Source organism: Rutilus rutilus (genome assembly GCF_951802725.1).
Source record: "Rutilus rutilus genome assembly, chromosome: 18".
Classification (NCBI taxonomy): domain Eukaryota; kingdom Metazoa; phylum Chordata; class Actinopteri; order Cypriniformes; family Leuciscidae; genus Rutilus; species Rutilus rutilus.
Genome location: NC_140231.1, coordinates 446,135 through 471,965, shown reverse-complemented (window position 1 = coordinate 471,965; position 25,831 = coordinate 446,135). Strand labels below are relative to the sequence as shown.

General features: G+C 38.2%; 1 protein-coding gene across 1 annotated transcript; it reads right to left on the bottom strand.

The window, feature by feature from the left end:
* Nucleotides 1-1,002: 1,002 nt before the first annotated feature.
* ppp1r36 (protein phosphatase 1 regulatory subunit 36) lies at nt 1,003-19,657 on the bottom strand. The gene is made up of 10 exons (XM_084386797.1): nt 19,587-19,657; nt 19,382-19,468; nt 19,221-19,309; nt 19,081-19,150; nt 16,538-16,636; nt 16,353-16,466; nt 2,718-2,760; nt 2,411-2,577; nt 1,761-1,955; nt 1,003-1,641 (listed from the first exon to the last, which is right to left on the bottom strand). The coding sequence occupies exons 1-10, from the start codon at nt 19,643-19,645 to the stop codon at nt 1,380-1,382; spliced, it is 1,185 nt and encodes a 394-aa protein (XP_084242923.1). The 5' UTR covers nt 19,646-19,657; the 3' UTR covers nt 1,003-1,379.
* Between the last annotated feature and the right edge of the window lie 6,174 nt (nt 19,658-25,831).

The following is a 25,831-nucleotide window of genomic DNA, read 5'->3' as shown; positions in this document are numbered from 1 at the left end:
CTGCTGTTATTGTTGCTGCTGCTGTTTGTCATTGTTGCTGCTGTTATTATTGCTCTGTTATTGCTGCTGCTGATTGTTGCTGCTGTGTTATTGCTGCTGCTGCAGTTTTTCATTGTTGCTGCTGCTGTTGGTTGTTGTTGCTGCTGTTGATTATTGTTGCTGCTGCTGCTGTTTGTCATTGTTGCTGTTATTGTTGCTGCTGTTATTGTTGGTGCTGTTGATTATTGTAGCTGCGGTTGGTTATTCCTGCTGCTGTTTGTCATTGTTGCTGCTGTTGATTATTGCTGCTGCTGCTGCTGTTGTTATTGTTGCTGCTGTTTATTATTGCTGCTGCTGCTGCTGCTGTTGTTATTGTTGCTGCTGTTGATTATTGCTGCTGCTGCTGGTTATTGTTGTTGCTGTTGATTATTGCTGCTGCTGCTGCTGTTGTTATTATTGCTGCTGTTGATTATTGCTGCTGCTGCTGTTGTTATTGTTGCTGCTGTTGATTATTGCTGCTGCTGCTGCTGTTGTTATTATTGCTGCTGTTGATTATTGCTGCTGCTGCTGCTGCTGTTGTTATTGTTGCTGCTGTTGATTATTGCTGCTGCTGCTGCTGTTGGTTATTGTTGTTGCTGTTGATTATTGCTGCTGCTGCTGCTGTTAGTTATTGTTGCTGCTGCTGTTTGCCATTGTTGCTGCTGTTATTATTGCTGCTGCTTTCGCTATTATTCCTGCTGCTGCTGTTTGTCATTGTTGCTGCTGTTATTGTTGGTGCTGTTGATTATTGTTGCTGCTGTTGGTTATTGTTGTTGCTGTTGATTATTGCTGCTGCTGTTATTGTTGTTGCTGTTGGTTATTGCTGCTGCTGTTATTGTTGTTGCTGTTGATTATTGCTGCTGTTATTGCTGCTGCTGTTGATTATTGCTGCTGCTGTTTGTCATTATTGCTGCTGTTTCTCATTGCTGCTGTTGTTATTGTTGCTGATATTGCTGCTGTTTGTTATTGTTGTTGCTGTTGGTTATTGTTGCTACTTGTTTGTTATTGCTGCTGTTTGTCATTGTTGCTGCTGTTGATTTGCTGCTGCTGCTGCTGCTGTCTACTGCCAATACATACACAACATGCTGCTGTAAGCAAGACAGACATGCTACTGCTGCACAAGCATACATTAATTAACCGTAGCAGATCTATACAGGTTGAGCTGGGGAAGGTGGAGGTTTTCTGAAAGTGCACTACAAAGTGCTAAAGCAAACAAGTTTGAATGTTGAGCAGCAAGCTCATTGGCTACTGATACGGCTGGAACCAATCAGCTGTGTCCTGTAGAGAATGATGTGATTGCAAGCAGACTGGGTCAAGGTATCAGCCTGCGCCATCTAGAGTTTCATGACAGATTTTTGTATTTATTCTGTGTCTGAGGACACTGCTTCAGTGGTTGCTCTGGAGACTAGGTCAACTCGCCTAGAGCGGATGCGTCCGTCTGCAGTTGTGGTCAGTGATCTTTGGCCCCTGACAGAGGTTTTCCTACTCTTGATGTGTACGTGTGGGTTAGGGTTCACCAGATCGCTGTCGTTAACGCCATCTTCCTCCTCTTTACTCTGGCCTTCCTGAGGCTTCAGTGTCTTCGAGCTGAACTGGCTCAAAGGCTTTCCAAGAATGCCAAAGCTAAAGGCAAAAGAAAGTTGATACAATCAGGCAACAGAGACTATTAGAAACAAAAGTGAAATAGAAACATATTACTATGCTTTTTATTACATCAGTTGTAAATAATTCAAAAGTATTACCTAAGAGACTTTAGCTGCTGTTTCAGCCCCTCCATCAGAGCCTCTAAATCACTGCGTTCAGTCGAGGACAGTTTACCACGTCTAAAGCGCCTAAACAGGTGCGGGGCATTTTCCTGTGGAGTGGGCAGCAGAGAGGCCATCAGGGGGGAGCACTGGGTTAGGATCTTGCTCAGGGCAGGGCGTCGCTCGGACTTCCTGGATTAAAGGTCACGAGACAGAGAGTGAGAGATGGGCCAGTAAAAGCACACCTCACAAACATCTAAAGCATCTTCATTAATATATCCATAAAAACATTTAGAATAAATTTGTGTCACTCGTTTTTAAAAATCTGGGTTCTGCTATGCTTTGGTGATAAAAGGCATTATTATTGATCAAATATTATTTTTTTTTTATTTTTCCTTCCATACATGAATGCTTGGTGTATGTATCAACAAATAAAGATAACTAAAATCATATAATATTAAATCATATATATATATATATATATATATAAATAATAAAAAATAATAAAATATTTTAATTAAAATAACAAAACTTTAAAAATATTTTTTAATTAAACATACTGAATAAAATATGAAATCACTTTTAGTTTTCAGTTCAGTCAAACTTGACTACAGTTATATCTAGTGTTTCCAGCGAGTGGACTGTACCTGTTGTTCAGTGCTGTTCGTCTGGGCTCCACATCCTCAGACTGATCATTCAGGGCGGAGTTAAAGCTGTCGGAGCGGAACAAGCGGCCAATCTCCATCCGGACGACCTTCAGGCCCCGCCTCTCAAAGCTCACCCATACAGCATAGCTGCAAAAGCTGTAGAGACACTGAGGCACAGAAAACACACTGTCATGATGGGAAAGACGGATATGAAACTCTTGGCTACTAATGTTCAAATACATAAAAGTTTTGGTTTGACATCCTCATGAATCACATACTGTGTATAAGTTGAAAGTTTGGCACAAACCTCATCTAGCTGAATGTCACTGTGAGTGGACGACACCTTGAACCTGTTGACATAAACAGACTCATAGTTTTCTCAAACATGCTCTGATTCATCACAGAACTCACACATCATTCATCTGTTCTGACCCGTCAGTCTCACACATCATTCATCTGTTCTGACCCGTCAGTCTCACACATCATTCATCTGTTCTGACCGATGATAAACATGTGTTCTGACCCGTCAGAATTCATGTGTTCTGACCCGTCAGTAGTCATGTGTTCTGACCCGTCAGTTTACATGTGTTCTAACCTGTTGTGGAAAAAATTATCTTTTCTTTGTATTTTATTTTCAATGATTTAGCAAATGAATGCCATGCGTTCTTTGGATGTATTTTGAGTTTCTTTTATGATGCTGATACAGCTGGAAGGTGTGTGTGAGACTTCAGAGGTGAGAAGACCCCCGGGCTGGGGAGGGTTCAAGGGGGGGTCCCTTTTGTTATTTTGTTTAGTGGGGGCTGTAAGAGATAGCCTTTGAATAGAACACTATAAAAGTAGCTGGTCAACCTCTGCTCTGGGTCTCACTCTGCCTGCAGCTGGACTGTGGGTAGACTGGGAACATTTCTTGCAAGAAATAAATATCTTTTAAGGACAATTTGAATCCTGATGTCTCTTATGCCTGATGCTGTTTTGTTAGTTATTGTTTTTGCCACAACAATTGGTGTCAGAAGTGGGATCCATGAGGTTTCTTCTGGCCCTGAGAAAGCGTATTGACGGACTGATCACCCTAAAGCACAAAAGGCTTTAGTCTTACCTCGCCGAATTGAGAGAGAAGAGCCAAAACTGCTATCAGGGCCAGGAGGAACCCACTGGAATCAGAAAGAACTCGGTGGCAGTAAAAGCATCTCGGGTAAGAGACAGTAAAATTATTTTAATTTGTGTGGTGTAATTTGATATAACTGTGGGTGAACCATAGTGGCTGGAACTATCTCTTTGGTACGGGCAGAGAAGGTTTTCGAGGGGGAGATTGTCAAATCAAGTCAAGTCAAGTATATTTGTATAGCGCTTTTCATAATACAGATTGTATCAAAGCAGCTTCACAAACACAAAAGTCAAGTCAAATTTTATGCCGAAAACTAGCTCGTAAACGTGGACGGAAGAGCCACACGGACGGAAGAGCCACACCTGATTAATTAGTTTTACTCAAAATCTCTGTAACCTGAGGAAGTCTTGTAAAAGTGGACGGAAGAGCCACACCTGATTAATTAGGTGAACCAGAATTAATCGAGCGCTAGAAAGTGCTCACGGAAAGATTGAGTAGACCGTAATTACAGGAAGCATATTTGCTAAACCTTGCCGATTTGAGGTGACAAAATCGGATCTGTTGAAGACGTTTAACAGATTATTAGACGCGCGTCGAAGGAAAATCCAGGAGAGATAGAAATCAGCCAATATGGGGTCATCTCAAAGCAAGCTTGAACAAAATTTTATAGGCTACACCAGTTTTTCTGTAAAATGGGGAAAAATTACAGCCAGAAATGCATGCAAGAAATTGGGAAACGGAAAATTGTTAAACAAAGGGTTGTTGTAGTTTTGTTCATGAGTGTAAAACTGTGAACAGACAGTAGTTTGTTGAACTGAAGAAGATAGAAGAAAACGAAAATAAATGCAGAAAGGATTAGCATTTAGGGAAAGATAGAATGTTTTTAGAACGTTTTTCTTGATAGAATTTACAAACAGTGAATTGTTGAATGGAAAAGAAGCAGATAAAAAGAGAACAGAGTCGATGCAGAAAGAACTGGCATGTACTGTAAGAGATAGAATTCATGGAACTATTTATGAACGCCTGTTAAGGTAAATTAAGTTGAAATGGTATGAAAAGTGAGTTTTAGATAAAAATAAGGCATTGAGTATGATTAACAGGGATTAACATGATATAAAGATAAGGAATGTTTATTAAGTAAAACGATTGTCTTTTGAACCTAAAGGGTCCAGCTGTGCTGGGAGTACAGCAACAGCGCTTGCTTGTTCAAACCAGCTTCTGGATGTTAAATGTATACTTGTTTTGTAATCAGTGTTGTTGATGATAATATCAAATTAGAAAATGTCCAAAGATTGGATATTTTGTTGATATTAAGCCATTTAAGGAAATATATTGTTTTATAAAGGAAATTATGGGTTGGAGATAATTTCCCTAGACACGTGTGACTAAAGTTAATCAGAAACTTTGTGAAACCCATTTAGAATATTTAGATTTTCCGTGTCGCTTATGAAAATTAATGTTCTGCCAATAATAATGATGTGAATGTGCTTTATTGTATTAATGTTATGAAAACAAGGGTATTTAAGAATAGATTGCCATATTTTTGTAACAAGAGTTGAAGGTGCAAGCGGCTAGGATAGCTGTCTGTGTAATTTAGAGACTGAGAAGATTTAGAGAATCTTGTGGTTTCTGTGAAACAGTAGAGATAAGTGGGACTGAATAATTGTAATACAATCTTGTGATTTAAGTTGAATCTGCAAACTAACCATTTGATAGAAGAATAAGCTTTTAAACAGTGTTGATGAAATTAATGACACGTTGAAGTTTTAATACTGTATTGTTGGATTACAAATTTATTAAATGTTTAATTTAGTTTGCAACAGTAAAAGTTGAGTACATTGAAGTTAGCATTTTAAGGTTAGGTTAGGATAATGGTATCAACAGTTTCTGCCAGACCTGTTTTCTCTATTATAATTCACCCTATTGTCGTTAATGGCTCGAGCCAGTAGCCCCAAGACACACCTTTTGTCTTTAATGGCTCTTCGAGTCCCAGTATCACTCAGACTGATGGGATTAGCACACGAATGATTCGTCTATGCAATTTGCAATGCAATAGACTGTTATGCTGACTGAATTAGGATAGGCCAGACATTCAGTCTAGGGTGGTAACTGAACAGTCCTGATAAATAGTGAGATAAAAGAGAGCAAATGCTGTAAGCAGCTGCAGAGATTTGCAGATGATGTTTTGTAAAAGTTTGATTGTGATTGGAAAGATAAACAATAACTTGACTGGCTCCAAACAAAGAAAGTGCCAAAATGACACAAATTTAGAGAAAAGTCTGTGTTAATATGGGTTAGAAAGTAGATCAATGTTAATATGATGAAGATTGTTTCAGCTATTGAAATTGAATTTGCAACTGGGACTGTAAAAGAAAAGACAGAGAACTGCTTATCAATGGGTCTGTTTGCATTTCCTGAATAGAACACAATGTTTCAGAGGTGCAAAATAGGGTGAAGCTGTTAGAAAGATAAAAGGCAGAATAACGCTTTGATAAGGTTTTAGATGGTATGGAGAGACAAATCTAATGAATGATTTATAATGATAATCAAAAAAAAATGTATCACAAGCAGGGAGCACAGCCTCAAAAGTTGAATCATAGAAGCAGATTGATAAACTCCTAGAGAAAACATTGAAGTCAGGTATTAAATTATGGCAATTGAAAACCTGACAACTAAAATTGAAATGAAATTTTAAACGTTATTAAGAACTAGAATAATTCTTATTATTTTCTTTAAGATAAAATAAACAGAAGCAGTGTTACAGGATTAACAGTTGCTAAATGTAAAATGTGTAAAAGGCATTTGATTAAACAAAGGCTTGTTAATGTTGATTTTAAAAGATAAGAATGTGATTTGGCCAAATCAGGTTTGCTTATCTGAATCTGGCATGTGCTGTGACTGAAACTGCCACAGTTTCAGTGCAACAGAGACTCATTCTGAGTGGATATTTGTAATGTCTAAATTACAATACATGTAATTTATGGAAAAGATGCCTTAAGATGGGCTACAGTTGAAAAAGATGGTAGATAAAGTCTGAAGTTAAAGGTTTATGAGAATGCAGTGTACCAGTCCTGATGCCTCAAGACTCTCTCTCTCTCTCATTCGATATCAGCTGAAAGCTGTTGTCTGAGCCTGTGTAAAGCACAGTGTTTCAGTTGAAAATCATAGACACAGAGATGTTAAAGGAAATCGTTGCCATTCAAAGGGCAATTTGTACTAAATGTTCTAGAAGTAAAACTGAATGACTTTAAAGAAGTCTTTAAAATAATACTGTTTAGGACTTGTTTATTTTAGGACCAGAGACTTTTAGCTCTCATTTTAGCTTCCACCATAAAACAGGGCCGATGGCTCCGGCTACAGAAGTAACAGTACACTGAATGTACGGTTGTGATCTAAATTCACTGACTATAATCTAAGCAGCTAGGTTGCTACCTTTAAGATGATTAATGAATTTAAGTGATTAAATACTGTTGTTATTAACTTGTCTCCCTGTGAACACTATTAGGTCCGAATGGCTCTGATGACTCTTGAATGCGCCTTTTCCTAAGCTCCAGAAAACAACAGATTATGTTGAAGAAAACGGTCACAGATTCTGTGATGGTAAAGAGCGGTAACCACGTGTGTACGAAGTGTTTACCCCAGAGACGGGTAAGACCCTCTGGCCAAAAGGGCAACCTAAGACAGGGGAATTCACGCCACAAACACTGGGCATCTCCTGATGGAGGTGTTTTTTTTTTTATGTGAGAAAGGTATTAGAGTTGAGCGGTGACTGTGAGGCCAGCAGCATCAGCAAATCATTGAGAGGCGAGATGAGCTGTAAGAAGTTACGGCCGTCTGACCCAGAAAATGTGAGTTCCTCTATATACCACTCACCAGAAACCGCGTTGATTGAATGGCTTGTTTTTCTGACAAGTGTCTGCAACTATGCCAGGGGACAACACCCTGAAGAAAAGACAATTATAGGTTAAGAGCTGATCTGAATGGGCATTCAGGAGCCAGCAGAGACCATTGAACTAATGGTTATCTGTTGTAGAGACAGTTTAAAAAAAAAAAAAAAAAAAAAGTTGTAATGTTAGTTGCCTGATGGGCAAGGAAAACACAGAGATTTGTGTCGATGCTGAACTAATGTGTCAGTTCTGACTCCTGTAGATCATTTAGACATGACAAAGGACCACTATAAGACATGGTGGTGGCTAAAGATGACTCAAGAGAATTTTCTGGAAAACAAAGGTTAGGTAAATTGAGTATTTAAACTAAAGATAACCTTAGAAAAGATCATAGAACGATTGAATATGACTATGATTATTTTAGTTACAGTCCTAGGAGGCTGTTGAAAAGATTATTTGCTTATAGTGAGAGAGAAAGAGACTGCTTGGGATGGTACTCTGTCTGTTCTTCTGTTATCAGTCAGCCAAAGAAAGCTGAAGCAAAGTAATAATTATGCACCAAAACAATCCAGCTGACTTTTCTAAAATCAGATGGATAATGAACAGACATGCTTTGAAACTGGTTAAGAGGCCATAAAAACATTAGATAAAAGATACAGGAAAATGTAAGGTTAAAATGTGAGTGTGAGTGTGAGTGTTAATTCATGTTTGTACAGTATGTGTTAGTTTAGGACAACTATTCTGTCTGAATAGTGTGTATAAATTTGTCATTAACCTCTGGAAAGAGTGTTTTAGCATTATAGATGGGTTAAGGCAAATGACAAATTTGAAAATAAGCTGAGGATTGTGAGTCAATCTGATGAGAAGGCAACACAGAACATAGGATGAGCTTTAAGTTGATTGATCATCGAGCTCTGTCTATTAATTATTATTTTGGTCATTTATGATGTGCAGTAGATTTGAATTACTTTCTGGACAGGTTTAAGTATTGATGTGTAAATTAGAATTGTGAAGTCGTAGATAGCCGTCAGTCATGTGTTGAGAAAAGTTATAGATTTGACAGCAACAAACACGTAGGCTAAATAAATATCAGATTATCCAGAGAGCCCTTAACAGTTATGTATTGTAAAAAGGGAAGATTGTTATTCGACTGACGTTGACGAAGTGTACATGACCTGACCTGACCAATTGATGACCTGGAGAATGTTCGTAGATGACAGTTGATTAAGAGACCAAACAATAGGCCTGAAAAATCAAGAAACGCTGTGAGACTAGGGGCCGTTGCCTTAAAAAACAATTTGATAAGAAGATGAAATTGTGGCTTTAAGTAATATTTTTATTTCAGAGGCAGAGAAAGATGGGAAATTTGGCTGAAGGACAACGTTTGGGTTAGCAAACTTTATCCAAACAAATGTTACCAAATAAATATGAACAAATATTGCAGTTTTCCTTTAGCTCAAACATTAGAGTTTGGCACCTGTAACGCCAAGATCATGGGTTTGATTTCCGAGGGAAAGCAAGAACTAATAAGAATGTAAATGTGTACCTTGAAATGTGGGTCGCTTTGGATAAAAGTGTCTGATAAAAGCAAGAGAATTGTATTATGATGCACGAGATGGGTCGTGCATCAAGAGGAGGATGATAACAGTTGCCAAATATGGTTTACTAAGGGGTTCAGATTTGCTAAAAGCAACCGCACAGGTGGGATCTGTCTGTAAGTGTGCAAATAACAAAGATTGTTTCAACAGGAAACGCCAGGGCAGATGTGGCAACAAAGGCCACGGCATGACAGCCGACAAAATCAGGGCAGAATGTGCCCAATAAAATAATGGCTACGGCTAAACATCCTAGCCTGGGCTATTGTTGTGTCAGAAAGAAAGGTGCAACACCTGCGCAGCGCCTAACTTAAAATTTTCATTTTGCAGGATGTCAGGATGGATTGAACCAAACAGAACTGATTCTGTATTGTTTTGTTAACATGAGCAACGTGGGTTGAGTGTTTTTCAGGGGAAAGGGACCCTGAGTGCTATTCAATGAGCAAGAAATTATCCGATGATATGTTTCAGGTTGAAAATTCCACAGATCACACCAAAAGGGATGACAAGACAAGCGGTCACTGACAAAATCACTTAAGGTCTGCTTTCACAGGTGACAGCAGACAGTAAATGACTCATTCCAGTGGGGGTGCGATCATGATCTAAGGGAAAATCTTGTAAGGATTTGAAAATGATTGAAGAGTGTTAGACCTGAGTCCAAGCATCTCACCTTAAACTACAAAACCAACGTCAGCAACCCCACACGCCAACGCAAAGAATAAAGTGGGGGGGATCAATGATATGTGCTAGAAACATATCTCCCCTGCCTACGGTGGAAAATCCTCTCTACGGCATGCAAAGTGTCATATTGGTGAAAACGGAACATCCATGGGGCAACGAGATGATCAACATATCTGGAGAAAATGTTGACCAATTAATGGTTGAAGAAAAGTTTTGTGATTTTATTTGATTGAATCAAATTAGGGCTTAGTATTGATATAAATCTAATAATTTGACTTGTGCAAAGAAAAATGTGTTTTCAGGTAGAAGATCTATTAATTAATGTGAAGTATGGTGATAAGAAAAAAGACGGTATGTAATGGAAAAGTCAGGGATAATTTCAAACAACGAATGATCAAATTATAAAACTTTTCTGGTTAGATTTTATTAAATAGATTTTAATTAAATATAGCTTTAGAAGTAAAACCATTTCCTGACAAAATATTGTGATTAATTGAAAAAGGCTGAATACATAGTGTTATGATTGTATGTGTTATTCTGATAATTTTCTTATCAATGGGTACGGTCTATCCTAAGGGTGAACAAAATTATGCAGATCGTACGAGTAACAGAAGTTGAAATTATAATCATTTATGTTTTTTCGGTATTATAATATCCTTTATTCTTACTATACTTTAAGTTATACTGGAGTGCCTGAGGGTCCGATTTATCGGGAATGCGGTAGCAGTGCTTATCCATTTAGCCCGGCTTCAGATAAAATGTTTACTTGCTTGCTGCTAAATTTTTATTTTTTTTATTTTTATTATTTCTTTCAAGGTTCAAGTAGAGTGATCAGGTATATGAAAATCAGATATGAAAGGTAACTGTGATGTAAAGACTTGAAACAACTCTTATCATTTATGGGTTTGATGCAGAATTAGAAACAATCGTTTTTTTAATTTTGAAAAAATATATATATATATATTTTTTTTTTTTAAAGTTGTTATGACCAAACCTAATGTTAATGAAACCAAATTGTTTATCAGAGAATGATAAAGAGGAGGAATTGTTGTGGAAAAAATTATCTTTTCTTTGTATTTTATTTTCAATGATTTAGCAAATGAATGCCATGCGTTCTTTGGATGTATTTTGAGTTTCTTTTATGATGCTGATACAGCTGGAAGGTGTGTGTGAGACTTCAGAGGTGAGAAGACCCCCGGGCTGGGGAGGGTTCAAGGGGGGGTCCCTTTTGTTATTTTGTTTAGTGGGGGCTGTAAGAGATAGCCTTTGAATAGAACACTATAAAAGTAGCTGGTCAACCTCTGCTCTGGGTCTCACTCTGCCTGCAGCTGGACTGTGGGTAGACTGGGAACATTTCTTGCAAGAAATAAATATCTTTTAAGGACAATTTGAATCCTGATGTCTCTTATGCCTGATGCTGTTTTGTTAGTTATTGTTTTTGCCACAACAAACCCGTCAGTAGTCATGTGTTCTGACCCGTCGGTTTACATGTGTTCTAACCCGTCAGTATACATGTGTTCTGACCCGTCAGTATTCATGTGTTCTGACCCGTCAGTATTCATGTGTTCTGACCCGTCAGTATACATGTGTTCTGACCCGTCAGTTTACATGTGTTCTGACCCGTCAGTATACATGTGTTCTGACCCGTCAGTATTCATGTGTTCTGACCCGTCAGTTTTCAGGTGTTCTAACCCGTCAGTATTCATGTGTTCTGACCCCTCAGTATTCATGTGTTCTGACCCGTCAGTATTCATGTGTTCTGACCCGTCAGTATTCATGTGTTCTGACCCGTCAGTATTCATGTGTTCTGACCCGTCAGTATACATGTGTTCTGACCCGTCAGTTTACATGTGTTCTGACCCGTCAGTATACATGTGTTCTGACCCGTCAGTATTCATGTGTTCTGACCCGTCAGTTTTCAGGTGTTCTAACCCGTCAGTATTCATGTGTTCTGACCCCTCAGTATTCATGTGTTCTGACCCGTCAGTATTCATGTGTTCTGTCCCGTCAGTATTCATGTGTTCTGTCCCGTCAGTATTCATGTGTTCTGACCCGTCAGTATACATGTGTTCTGGCCCGTCAGTATTCATGTGTTCTGACCCGTCAGTATTCATGTGTTCTGACCCGTCAGTATTCATGTGTTCTGACCCGTCAGTATTCAGGTTTTCTGACCCGTCAGTATTCATGTGTTCTGACCCGTCAGTATTCATGTGTTCTGACCCGTCAGAATTCAGGTTTTCTGACCCGTCAGTATTCATGTGTTCTGACCCGGCAGTATTCTAACCCTAACCCTGACCCGTTAGTATTCATGTGTTCTGACCCTTCAGTATTCATGCAGTATTCACCCAAGATGCATTGGGTTTGGCATTTAAAGACATTAGGCTTGTTTGAGATGCGCCTTGCCTCGCCTGAAATGTAGTCGAGAGTAGGCGGCTGCAGTGAGAGGAGGAGTGAAAAAAGAGCAGGCAAGCCGGACAGTTCTCTCTTCACGCAGTGGATCTGACACCTGTGAGATCAAAGATGGATATCGTGGGATTCACGCTCGTCCACAGTGTTGCCAATAAACTGGATGGAATTTAAGTTCTGTACGTTGCTTCTATATGAAAATAAATAAAATGAACAAGACACCCAAAGTACTTGTTATTTAATTCCATTCCAAATACGTTTATCAATATTTTTTTCTTTATCACAGACATATGTGTTTTTATTTTTTTTTATTTTTTTTATAAAAAATTTAATTGCATAACCCAAAGAGATCGCACTGTCAGATAGTTTGGGAATATTCACACATAACATAGGCTATACACATAAAACATGATATTAGAGTTTTAAAATCAAACATTTTAAAAGACAACAATACATCACAGTTGTTTAAACCAATGAACATTGAGCTGTGTCGTCAGTAAGTCGTTTCCCATCATGCTTTTGATCAGCGCAGTCGGTGGAGAGCAACTGCGCCCGACTGCAGAATCCGACACGTGCGCCTTGCGCTCGCGAGAGATTTTTGACATACGTCAGCATGACATCAGAGCAAGGCGGACCGCACTCGGACACATTTCTAACCGGCATGCATCTCGCGCTGATCACCGGTGATCGATTCTGCGCAGATTTTGCTCATCTCAAACAAGCCTATTGTAAACTCAATTGGAGTTAGACAACACGTGTCAGGACCTACTCATCGTCGTAATCATACTCTAGATCTAATATTATCACATGGAATAGATGTTGATGCCGTTGAAATTCTGCAGCAGAGCGATGACATCTCAGATCATTATCTAGTCTCGTGTAAATTACATTTAGCCAAGGCTGCAAAGCCGACTCCGTGTTTCAAATATGTTAGACCTATCACTTCTGCCACTAAAGATTGCTTTATTAATAATCTTCCTGATCAGTTTCATCATCTTAGCATCCCAGATAGCTTAGAAGAACTAGATATTGCAACAGAAACGTTTAACTCTCTCTTTTCCAGCACTTTAGACACAGTTGCTCCTTTGCGCTTAAAGAAGATTAAAGAAAATAGTCCAACGCCGTGGTACAACGAGCACACTCAGGCCCTTAAGAGAGCAGCCAGAAAAATGGAGCGCAACTGGAAGAAAACAAAACTAGAGGTATTTCGCATCATGGAAGGAGAGCTCGATTGCATACAGAGAGGCTTTAAAAGCTGCTAGATCTGCTTATTTTTCAAACCTATTAGAAGAAAATAAACATAATCCTAGGTATTTATTTGAAACAGTGGCTAAACTAACGAAAAATAAAGCTTCAAACACAGAAGGTTCCAAGCAGCACAGCAGTAATGACTTTATGAACTTCTTCACTTATAAGATTGATAATATCAGGGATAAAATTATAACTATGCAACCGTCTACTACAGTATCGCATCAGGCAGTGCATTGTAGTCTCCCCGAGGAAAAATTTGATTCATTCGTTGCTATAGGAGAGGAAGAATTCGCTAAACTCGTTAAATCATCTAAATCGACAACATGTATGTTAGACCCTATACCGACTAAGCTACTGAAAGAGATGCTTCCAGAGGTCATAGATCCTCTTCTTAATATCATTAATTCGTCTTTGTCTCTAGGATACGTACCAAAAACCTTTAAGCTGGCTATGATTAAACCGCTTGTTAAAAAAACGCAACTTGATCCTACAGAATTAGTCAATTACAGGCCGATCTCGAATCTACCTTTTCTGTCAAAGATACTAGAAAAGGCAGTATCTTCACAACTGTGTTCCTTTTTAGAAAGAAATGATATCTGTGAGGATTTCCAGTCCAGATTTAGACCGTACCATAGTACTGAGACTGCTCTCGTTAGAGTCACAAATGATTTGCTCTTATCATCCGATCGTGGTTGTGTCTCTCTATTAGTGTTACTCGATCTTAGTGCTGCATTTGACACCATTGACCACAACACTCTTTTAAATAGACTAGAAAACTATGTTGGCATTAGTGGAATTGCACTAGCATGGTTTAAATCATACTTATCTGACCGTTATCAGTTTGTAGCAGTAAATGATGAGATGTCTCATCGATCACAAGTTCAGTATGGCGTACCACAAGGCTCAGTACTAGGACCGCTGCTGTTCACTCTGTACATGCTACCATTAGGAGATATCATTAGGAAACATGGAATTAGCTTTCACTGTTATGCCGACGATACTCAGCTCTATATTTCTTCAAAACCTAACGAAACTTACCAATTCACTAAATTAACAGAATGCATAGCTGATATAAAAAATTGGATGACTCGTAATTTCCTACTTCTAAATTCTGAAAAAACAGAGATTCTAATTATTGGACAAAAAACTTCCTCACGTAATAACCTAGAATACTGTCTAACACTTGATGGCTGCTCTGTTAAGTCTTCGTCGTCGGTTAGGAACCTGGGTGTGCTCTTTGATACCAATCTTTCATTTGAAAGTCACGTGTCTAGTATCTGTAAAACCGCATTTTTCCATCTTAAAAATATATCTAAATTACGTCATATGCTCTCATTGACAAATGCGGAACAATTAGTTCATGCTTTCATGACATCAAGGCTAGATTACTGTAATGCTCTACTGGGTGGTTGCCCTGCACGCTTAATAAACAAACTACAGCTAGTTCGAAACGCAGCAGCTCGAGTTCTTACCAGAACCAGGAAGTATGACCATATTAGCCCGGTTCTGTCAAAACTGCACTGGCTCCCTATTAAACATCGCATCAATTTTAAAATATTGCTGATTACTTACAAAGCACTAAATGGTTTAGCTCCGCAGTACTTGAGCGAGCTCTTAACGCATTATACTCCTTCACGTCTATTGCGATCTCAAAATTCCGGCCAGTTGATAATACCTAGAATATCTAAATCGACTGCTGGCGGTAGATCCTTTTCCTATTTAGCACCTAAACTTTGGAACAATCTTCCTAACATTGTCCGGGAAGCAGACACACTCTGTCAGTTCAAAGCCAGATTAAAGACACATCTCTTTGACATAGCATTCACATAATACATTATAGACTTCTATAATTCAATGTTAGGCTGCATAGATTAGGTCAGCCGGAACCGGGAACACTTCCCATAAATCCTGATGTACTTGTTACATCATGAGAAGAATGGCATCTACGCTAATTTTAGTGTCTTTGTTTATCCCGAGGTCTTCCCGCAGCCTGCTGGATCCAGGCCGTATCCAGATCTGACGAAGGACCTTCGCCTGGACCGATGACAACGCAGTGCTGAAGTGCCAACTAGTCTCTCCCTATGGAGGATCCCTTTCCCACTCTATAGATAAAGAGTCGTCGGGAAAACTCAATTTGCGTATCTACCCCGAATTGATAAAATAAAATAAAATAAAATTCTTAATCAAAACTATAAGGAAAGACCAGTAATTTGTTTAGGCTTGGTTTGTAGGGAATTACAAACCTGCACACATATATTCAAACCCACATAACTATAGAACCAATTCTTAATGCGCATCTGAACGCCATCAGCGTTTCTCACAGGATCGCGTTTAAAGTTTGTGTAGAGAGAATGGTGTCGTCTTGGCGGCCCTAATTTAATAACAAATGATCGTTGCGACGGAAGTGAATCAATCAAAACTAACTTTAGCTGGAAAATAACTTTATTAAAGAACCGCTATAAAGCCAAAACAATCTTACCTTAAATTATACGTCTCTGTAAAGCTGCTTTGAAACAATCTACATTGTTAAAAGCGCTATATAAATGAAGATGACTTGACTTGACTATTCAGGTGTTCTGACCCGTCAGTATTCAGGTGTTCTGACCCGTCAGTATTCATGTGTTCTGACCGACCCGTCAGTATACATGTGTTCTGACCCGTCAGAATTCAGGTGTTCTGACCCGTCGGTATTCATGTGTTCTGACCCCTCAGTATTCATGTGTTCTGTCCTGTCAGTATTCATGTGTTCTGTCCCGTCAGTATTCATGTGTTCTGACCCGTCAGTATTCATGTGTTCTGTCCTGTCAGTATTCATGTGTTCTGTCCCGTCAGTATTCATGTGTTCTGACCCGTCAGTATTCAGGTGTTCTGACCCGTCAGTATTCAGGTGTTCTGACCCGTCAGTATTCATGTGTTCTGACCCGTCAGTATTCAGGTGTTCTGACCCTTCAGTATTCATGTGTTCTGTCCCGTCAGTATTCAGGTGTTCTGACCCTTCAGTATTCATGTATTCTGACCCGTGTTCTGACCCGTCAGCACTCATCAGCAGCAGCCGAGAGTAGGAGAGTCCGAGCTGCCGCAGTGCCAGGTCCAGGCGGTCTGCTGTTCTCCTCTCGCTGCCACTGTCCTCTCTGAAACAGATACACTTCTTTATTGTGCTCCTATAATAATCTCATATGGCTCAATTATGGCTCAAACTCACCCCATGAGAGACTTTGGTCTTTTCTCCAGAGCTTTCTTCTCAAAGAAGCAGGAAAAGTAGAGCAGAAGATTGGCAAGAAACCCATCCAGCTCTTTGCTCCTGCAGATATAGAGAGGTTTGGAGCCTCAGTGCTGCACTAATATAACTAACAAGCAGATTTTACTGCTGAATTTAATTTATGGGAATCTAAGAAGCGAATATACAAGATAAAGAGAAAACATGAGTAAAATCTTAATGGGATAGTTCACCTAAAAATGCAAATTAGCCCATGACTTACTCACCCTCAAGCCATCCTAAGTGTATATGATGGATAGATGCACTTTTATGGACTTCAAAACAGAAACGTCCATCTACTGCCATTATAAAGCTTGGAAGAGCCAGGACAATTTTTAATATAACTCTGAATGTATTCGTCTGAAAGAAGAATGTCATATACACCTAGGATGACTTGAGGGAGAGTAAATCATGGGCTAATTTACATTTTTGGGTGAACTATCCCTTTAATATTTAATCATGTTTCCTCTAACTTGTATATTCGCTTCTTAGATTCCCTTAAATTAAATTCAGCAGTAAAAATTAAAATGTTGTCATTTATTCTCCAGATGTTCCAAACCTGTATGGGTTTCGTTCCTCCTTCTGTTGAACATGAAAGAAGATATTCTGAAGAATGCTGTAACCAGACAGTAGACAGCATCCATTGACTTCCGTGGTAGGGAACAAAATACAAGGGAAGTCAGTGGGTGCCGTCTACTGTCTGGTTACAGACATTCTTCAGAAGAAACTCACACAGGTTTGGAACAACAAAAGGGTGTCAGAAGATGAAGATGATGAATATGAAGGAGACTTCAAAAAGGTTTCAATAAACAAAAGAGTCTATTAATGAAAACGAACTCAAGTAATCCACGAAGATGACAGCAAAGTAACAGCATGTCAACACACAAACACGAACAACAACCAACAACTGAAGGGTGAAACAGCGCAACTTTAATACACAGTGATAATGAGATGATAACGAACAGGTGTGATGATTAGATGAGTGTCCATGGCAACTGATGAGTGGCGGGAAAGTAAGACAAAGAAACACATTATTGAAAGTAACAAACCAAAAGTGTATGAAAACAGAAACTAAGAACAAACTAAACTTAATACGTGTGACAAAGGGTGAGTAAATGATGACAACATTTTAATTTTTGAGTGAAATATCCCTTTAATAGAATAGAATATGGAAATGCAAAGCTATCCTCCTATTAAAGGTCCCATGACATGGATTATTTTATTATTTTAGAATGTTTTCTGGTGTGCCCTTATAATGTTAGTATGTTTTTAAGATCAAATTTTTTTATAATTTGGAAATAAAAGGAATTTTTCCTAGCCTGATTTTAGCCTCTGATTTGAACGCTCTGTTTGAAGGGGCGTGTCAGTGTGAGACTTCAGTGTAAACGCCCACTGCTGTGATTGGCTGTGAGACTTCAGTGTAAACGCCCACTGCTGTGATTGGCTGTGAGACTTCAGTGTAAACGCCCACTGCTGTGATTGGCTGTTAGACTTCAGTGTAAACGCCCACTGCTGTGAATGGCTGTGAGACTTCAGTGTAAACACCCACTGCTGTGATTGGCTGTGAGACTTCAGTGTAAACGCCCACTGCTGTGATTGGCTGACATGCTTGCATATGGAATATTTAGCATTACATGTGGAACTCTCTTGAAAACTTTTACTATTACAGCTATTATACGTTTTCACTATTACAGCTATCGGGATTAACGAATCGTGAGAAGTTTAAGTGTTTAGATCTATTCCCATCACATGAAAGGTTGCAGTGATGAGCATTGAGCAGATGACAGCCTGTTGATCGCGTGAATGAAGATCTTATCACTGCAACGCAGTTTCTGCACTCTCACTAATGATTTCACCAATGCAAACATGAGGTAAGTACAGTAAGAGCTTCGTTGTGCAGCGTAACAGCGTCACTGATTTCATAACGAGTTTTGGCAAGTGTCCAGATAAACTCGCGCTGTGTGATTGACAGCTTGGGCAATTGAAAAGGATTGTTCTATGATCGCTTTCTGTATATTAATCACAGTTTAAAATAAGATTATTTTCATCCTACTAAGAGAAACGATGTGAAGTTGATCGTTTAGTCACTGGCTTGATTTACTGATGCATAAACACTATTTATATATCAAAAATCTTCCAAAAACTGCACAAATGTTGAGTAAAAATATAAAAAAACAGTGTAAAATTACATTTGTAAAAAAAAAAAACTATTATTCTGTTACAAAATTAAATGTTATTGTCTGGGGTCCAAAGATAACTAGTGTCGTCACAAATAAAGATAATCAGAGGGTTAAATACCTAGATATTCTAGAATTCGCCGTCTGAGCTTTCTCTTTCTCAGAAATACCCAGGGCTTGATTTACACCCATCAGAACGCCCAGCCACTGGGGGACCATAGGCAGGCTAGGGGAACTCGTATTAATGTTAAAAAACATCATAAAGTGACATTTTCATGTCATGGGACCTTTAAACTAAAAGTAATGGCGTACCTCATGAGTGTTAGGAAGCGGTGAGGTACGGGATATCCCTCGTTCTCCGTCAGCAAACGCAGCGCTGCCACTGCAACACATCACATCACATCACATCAGGCTTCCACTGCTCATACTGTGTTCATTACACACAGACTTACATTTCACATGCTGAACCGTGACGTGTGTGTTCTGTGAGTGTGTTACTGAGCTCTCGAAGGCGTCCAGGTGAGCCGGAGTCACAGTATTCCTGAGAATCAACCAGACAGAGTTAATCAGGCGCACCAACACATCAGCCATAATTATTTCCTGATCGCAGTACTTCTGCCACTTCTCCAGATGCTTTCTGATTAGCTCCTGGTATGCAGATGACTTTGGATCTTCCTTCTCTTTCTCCTCTTCTTGGGAACTGCAAACACATGAAATCTTGCTTGTGCAACTTTTTCCCCCAATAAAATAAAATAAAAAACTCAGACTAGCAAAACCGAGCAGTGACAGATTGTTAAAGAACAATATCAGTTTATTACCTGCTGAAGTCCAGGCCTGGTGTTTCCTCACTCCAGCGTCCAGAGTTCATCGTTACCATGGTTACCTGTCCTTTCCTGACCTCACCTGTCAGCCATTAATGATGACACCTTATTATTCTCTTGACCATATGCTCTTATTTAAGTTAGGTTAACTATTTATTTTTTATATTTATAATAAAATAAAATAATTTAATTTAATATAATCCGTTTTAAGCAAAAACTAATTTAGAAATTAATTACATTTGCTCTAATAATATGATGAATTACGTATCATCATCCAAACTCATATCTAAATATGTTACAAATAAATCTCGGACTGAGCACATTTATTTTCAAACTAGATAAAAGTGTTTGGCTCGAGAAAGACTTGAAGGAAGTTTTAAATCTTGCCGTTTGAAGGTGTGTGTGTGTGTGTGTGTGTGTGTGTGTGTGTGTGTGTGTGTGTGTGTGTGTTGTTTTCGAGTAAAGGCACAGATCAGGAGATTGAGAAGAGCTGAATATCGAGTGACTATAAGACACTGCTTTAGTTCTCAAACACATTCGTGCTGCGATGGGTTTCTACAACAGCCTTAGACACGTGACACGAATTCCTACCTTTATTTTGCGATATTAACTCATCCACAGTAATAATACAGTAAACTCCGGAAGTGAGTCCTCGGTCTCCTAGCAACAGGCTACAGGCTGTGCTGCGCCAGTTCTACGCGTGACGCCATGTGGGAGGCCACGCCCACCACGTACAAATTCGTGTATATATATTTTATTATAATAATAATTATTGACAGAACAAAGCATACAACAGTATACAGAGAAGTACATAAAGAAGACATACAGAACATCCAAAAAGTGTATATTAATTAAAAAGTCTGTTTTGCTTTTTTATTGACAATGTTCTCCAAACACGTGCTGTAGAATTAATGAAATTAAATAAATACAGTATTTACAATAGCATACTCACACACACACAGGCACACATCACACACACACACACACGCACGCACGCACACACACACACACACACACGCACGCACGCACGCACACACACACATCACACACACACACACACACGCACGCACGCACACACACACACACACACACGCACGCACGCACGCACGCACACACACACACACACACACACACACACACAGCTCATTCTCACTCACTCACACACTGTAAAAAATGAATCATGAGTCTTGTAATTTTCATTAAAAAAATTGAGGTGATCATTAAAAATTTTATGTATATTTTATTAAGAAAATTGTGGTTCAGTGTTTTGTTGAAAATATTGAGAACATTTCACTAATAACACCAAGAGATGCATTTTCCTATTTTTTTTTTTAAGGAAACATACACAATTTTAAGGCTTGAATTGAGGAACTGATAAACCTCATAAAATGAAGGAAAAGGGGCTACCTATTTATTTTAAGAGAATTAGCTCATTTATGCAGGTTTTATTTAGAGACAGCATTGTTTGTTCCCAGCATGCTTTGCACATGGCTGGAAATGGAGAGTAAATCTTGAAATTAAGTGTTATTTCATGTATTTTTGATTAAAGGGAAGCATCTGTTAATGTTTAATGTTCAGGTATGTTTGTCTGACATTTGAAAGAGTTTCTATTATGTTAAAGTTTTGATCATTACCATTGTGCAGAAGAGTAGGGCTTATGGTTAGGTTGTGAATAACTGCATTGGGTTAATATTCTGAAGCATATTGTATAATACATGTAGCTAATGATAGTAACAAGTTTGATTCTGTGCTGTCCTAGCAGCATACAGTCTTTTTATAAAATAATATATCTCAAAGTTAAATATAAACAGGTCATATCCATTCACTTGACTTCACACAATTTTGAGAATAAAAAATACTTCAAAGAAATAAGCACATTTCACAAAAAATATTTAATTCATTATGTCATAGACTAAATAAATTAGGGCATTTTACATGATTTATTCAGGTAGATTCCATGAATGAAATCAAGCTTTAACTACTCAAAAATATTGTGTAATATTGTTACCATAATTTTTTTAAGTAAATAGCAGTAACATTTTTTACAGTGCACACATTTTTTGGTGGATATGGACAATTTTGTTTTTATATGTGAAGTCTTTTTTTGCTTATTATATTATGCTGAGCTTTTTCCTCCCAAAAAATGGACTTTAAAGATACACGTTAATGTCATTTTTAGAAAATTCAAGAAATTATTCATTTAAAAAAATTAAGTTTAAACACAATGCAATATGCATCCCGCACGGCACAGCTGGGGGAAGTTTACAATCCTGTGGGAACGGATTGTGAAAGCGTGGGCACGGTTTATGAATTTGTGGGTACAGATTGCAAAAACTGAAAGCACGGTTTACAAATCTGAGAGTGCGGATCAGGATTTTAAATTAAATAAGCATTGTATATAAGGAAAATATGTGAATTATTTTTTCACCAGTCTAAAAACGAATAAAGAAGAAAGCATGTTTTTCGTTTTTCAATTACCAGTTAAAAAATGAAAAAGGAAAGGATGTGTAGGATTACAAATTTAAGAATATGTTTTAGATCTGCTGATCCTACTTCCTTACATAAAAACTAAGGTGAACTACACTGTATTGGGCATTCAAAGGTTTCCTTTGAAGGGGTTTTGTTAGTCTTTGATCTTCCTACTAAGAGTTGAACTATGTGTGAATGTTACATAGTCTTAGTTCTCGTGACCATGTGTTGTTTATACAATTTGGGGGGTACCATTATCTCAGTTGGGGGTAATTGCCCCTATTGTCTTCATCCCTAAGGCTGTGTGTAAGGTCAGCACCTTTAAGGACAGCCCACTGAAATGCCTATAAGATACCATGTAAAGTTACATTAGTTAGACTGTTGGACTGCAGCCACGCTCAGTAAAGAAGAACTTCTGCTTGAACGATATCCCAACATCTCCTGGTTTTTGCTTCGATGAAGGAATAAAAAGTTTCTAACAGACGCAAAAGTACACAGACCGTGGAGCTACAGTAAGCAAAGACCGCCTCCCTCGTTTCCATGTGGCACACAGAAAATAGAATAAATGTTTATATACAAATGTAAAAATAAACATGGAAATAAATAAAATAAATGAATGCATAAATAAATATAACAAATAAAATAATAAATAAAAACATTAAAAGGAATAAAAAATAGGGGAAAAAAAAAGAAATAAACAGAAAATAATAAATAAAAGTATTACATAAATAAATTCAGGATTACATTTAATTATATTTTATCATATCTTATTTAGCCAGTTAAAATCCTTTGTTTTCATATGATTACACTACAGTTATTGGAGGTCAACACTTTTGGGACTAGTTTTATTAGGCTAGGCTACATAATCTTACCTCAACCATATTCAGGCAGGTGAATAATATTAACCCACCTGTGAAATAATCTTTATCCTTCAAATCCTGGAAAAGATTAATCCAGTACTGAGCATGCTGTTTTCTCATGGTTGTGGTTGCTCGAACCGTAGATGAAGCAGTTTGCAGCATATTCGTCATGATCATCATAACGTAGGAACTTTTGCATTTGTTCCACATAACAGTTCTCTGTTCCCAGGTTCCCTCAGTCTGGCTGGTGTCCCCATCCTCTGTCCAACTTCCTCAATAAAGTAACTGGCGATGATGACCTTCAGATCAGAATTAGTAGAGTAAGCATGGAGCCAAATTACCATCCTTGAAAATCCATCGATCGCGCCGCTGATGCAGATACCAAAAGGTTTTAGTTTGTTATAGGAGTCCAAGTGCCACAAAAAATTGGGTCCAGGATTTCAATACATCCGACGTCTTAAGCGATTTCTCCTTCTCGTTTGTACTCCATCGGGATCCAGGATGTTTAATAAATGTCGAATTACACTTTGACTGACAACAAATCCAGCCTGAATACACTTCAGATGTTGTAGTTTATATCCATGTAGCTTTCCATAACGGTTTAGTTCATCAATAAAGAATAATGCCACTTCCAATAGGTCCGTTTGATTCTTTCGTCTATACAGTCTCAGATGTTTAAGATGCCGACGCAGTCTTCGCATACTAATAATAATCCTGTCGACATGGCTCAATGCTAATAAAATGTCTTTGTGACTTAAACCGAGGAGAAAGTAGAAATAAATCAGTTCAGTTAAATGTGCCATGACTTTTGCCAACAAAGCGGATTTAATTTACCGTTCCAGACTCCAGTTGTCACGACACTTACAATATGTTGTTTTAACGACATAAGATCTCGTTATTACGACATAATTGAGTGGAAAAAATATGTATGTGGCAGCAATGCGGCACCGTAATTAACCCTATAAAAGCCCATTTAACCACTGCCGGTAACGCCACGCGAGTCGCGACATGGCAAATTACAGCAGTACGCAGTATGCAAGTTACAAGGTAGTGATCAGTGATATCATCACTTTGCGGCTGAATATCTATATCAGTATGATCGTATCATCATTATTATCTTCGTGAATGTTAAAATCTCCAACAATCAATGCTTTATCGACGTTGACCTATAGGTCTAAGAGAAAATCCACAAACTCTTTTAGGAAACTATATAGGGCCCTGCAGGTCTGTAAACTGTAGCCAAAGCAAGAGATAGTATCTGAGAGTGTAATATTCAGCACAAGCACTTCAGACGAGTTAAACCTGTGTCCTGTTTTCAGAGTAACATTGAGAATATCTCTATAAATTGTCGCAACACTGCCGCCACGACCAATCAGACGGGTCTCGTGCTTATAGGCCTAACAGTAGCCAGCTGGAGTAGACTCATTGAGACCGATATAATAATTAGGTTTAAGCCAGGTTTCGGTCAGGCAGAGCACATCAAAACTATTATCTGTGACCATTTCATTTACATTAACTGCCTCAAATGTTTAGGAGACCTAGCTTTAGAATTTGTTTTTGTTCACTAATTTTGAGATTTTCTGGTTTAATCACGATTAGATTTTATTGATGGCTGACACCTCAGTTGATTTTCTGGTGTCTGATTAAAGGCAGTGTGTTCTCCAGCAGGATAAACTGTAATTTCCTTGTTATAGTGCAGGCAAAGCTGAAAATATCTTCAGTTCTGATAGTAATGAATTATTCTCCAGAGGCAAATCATTGCACATGACAGTCTCCAGATCCCAGATGTCATTGACTACGTTTACATGGACTGCAGTAATCTAATTATTGAGCTTATTCTGAAAAAGACAATATTCTGATTAAGGTGTTTACTTGAGTTGCTTTTAGAATATTCCTGTCATGTTCCCGTTTTACATTTTATAGAACATAGATTGATTAATGGCACACGTCATTACGTACCGATGCCACGACGCCCGACGCTCCCTCCGTATCAACATACAGTTCGTCTTCGTTATGGTGCCATGTACAGTTTTGGCCGTTTCATTTTTTATTTCACGAAACCTTCAAGTGCAGTTAATTATTTGTTATGCTATACGTGCAGCAAATAGACGATGGCGGATATAAATTCTCCAGCAACAGGAGAATTTGTACTCCTGTACTCTGTACTTTCATTCCGTTGTACTTTCACACATTTCTTTCAGAATTCTTAACATAACCATTGTTTCCCACTCGGACTAAGAATCTGCCTGTGTGTGTGTGTGTGTGTGTGTATGTGTGTGTGTGTATGTTTCCTGTCGCAAAATGCGTCGAAATGTTTATGTCTATAATGCACTTCGATAGTGCGACTTAAAAAGGAAAACTCCACACGTCTTAATTCGATTTGTGTTTACTTCAAGTATGACTTTAGCTGGATTAGAAATCCCTGTTCACATGGTAGTTTCTTATTCAGAGTATTGTCTAAATCGAGTTAATATTGGAATATTGTTGTCCATGTAAACATACTGATTGAGTGGTCAAATGGGTTTAAAAATGTTTTCTCTTTGATATAATTAATATAATATTCTTTTTTTTTACCCACTACCATCTTTTCTTTCGGTTCAAAGAGCTTCTGGTGACCCCACCACCATATTGGCTTTGAAGAATTATTCTTAAAAATCCCTGTCAGACTTCATGGGTCTGTTTAAGCCTCACCAAGAGCCTTCATAAACACAGACAAGAGTCCAGAGCAGTTGTGTCTATATATATTATATATATATTTCCAAATATATAAATCTAATATTTATATTTATGAAAACCTTCTGGATCTGGATCTGTTTTTTAAATGAAAGATTATTGCAAAAAGTAAAAAATAAAAATACATTTATTAATTTGGAGTGTTTTTTATGGACTGTGTGAACATTGTACATTAGGCAA

Coding starts and splice junctions, on each gene's coding strand:
- ppp1r36 (XM_084386797.1), bottom strand. CDS start 19,645: ATGGTAACGATGAACTCTGGACGCTGGAGTGAGGAAACACCAGGCCTG. Junction 19,151..19,220: donor CACGGTTCAGCATGTGAAAT/GTAAGTCTGTGT, acceptor GATGTGTTGCAG/TGGCAGCGCTGCGTTTGCTG. Junction 2,578..2,717: donor GTGACATTCAGCTAGATGAG/GTTTGTGCCAAA, acceptor TCTGTGCCTCAG/TGTCTCTACAGCTTTTGCAG.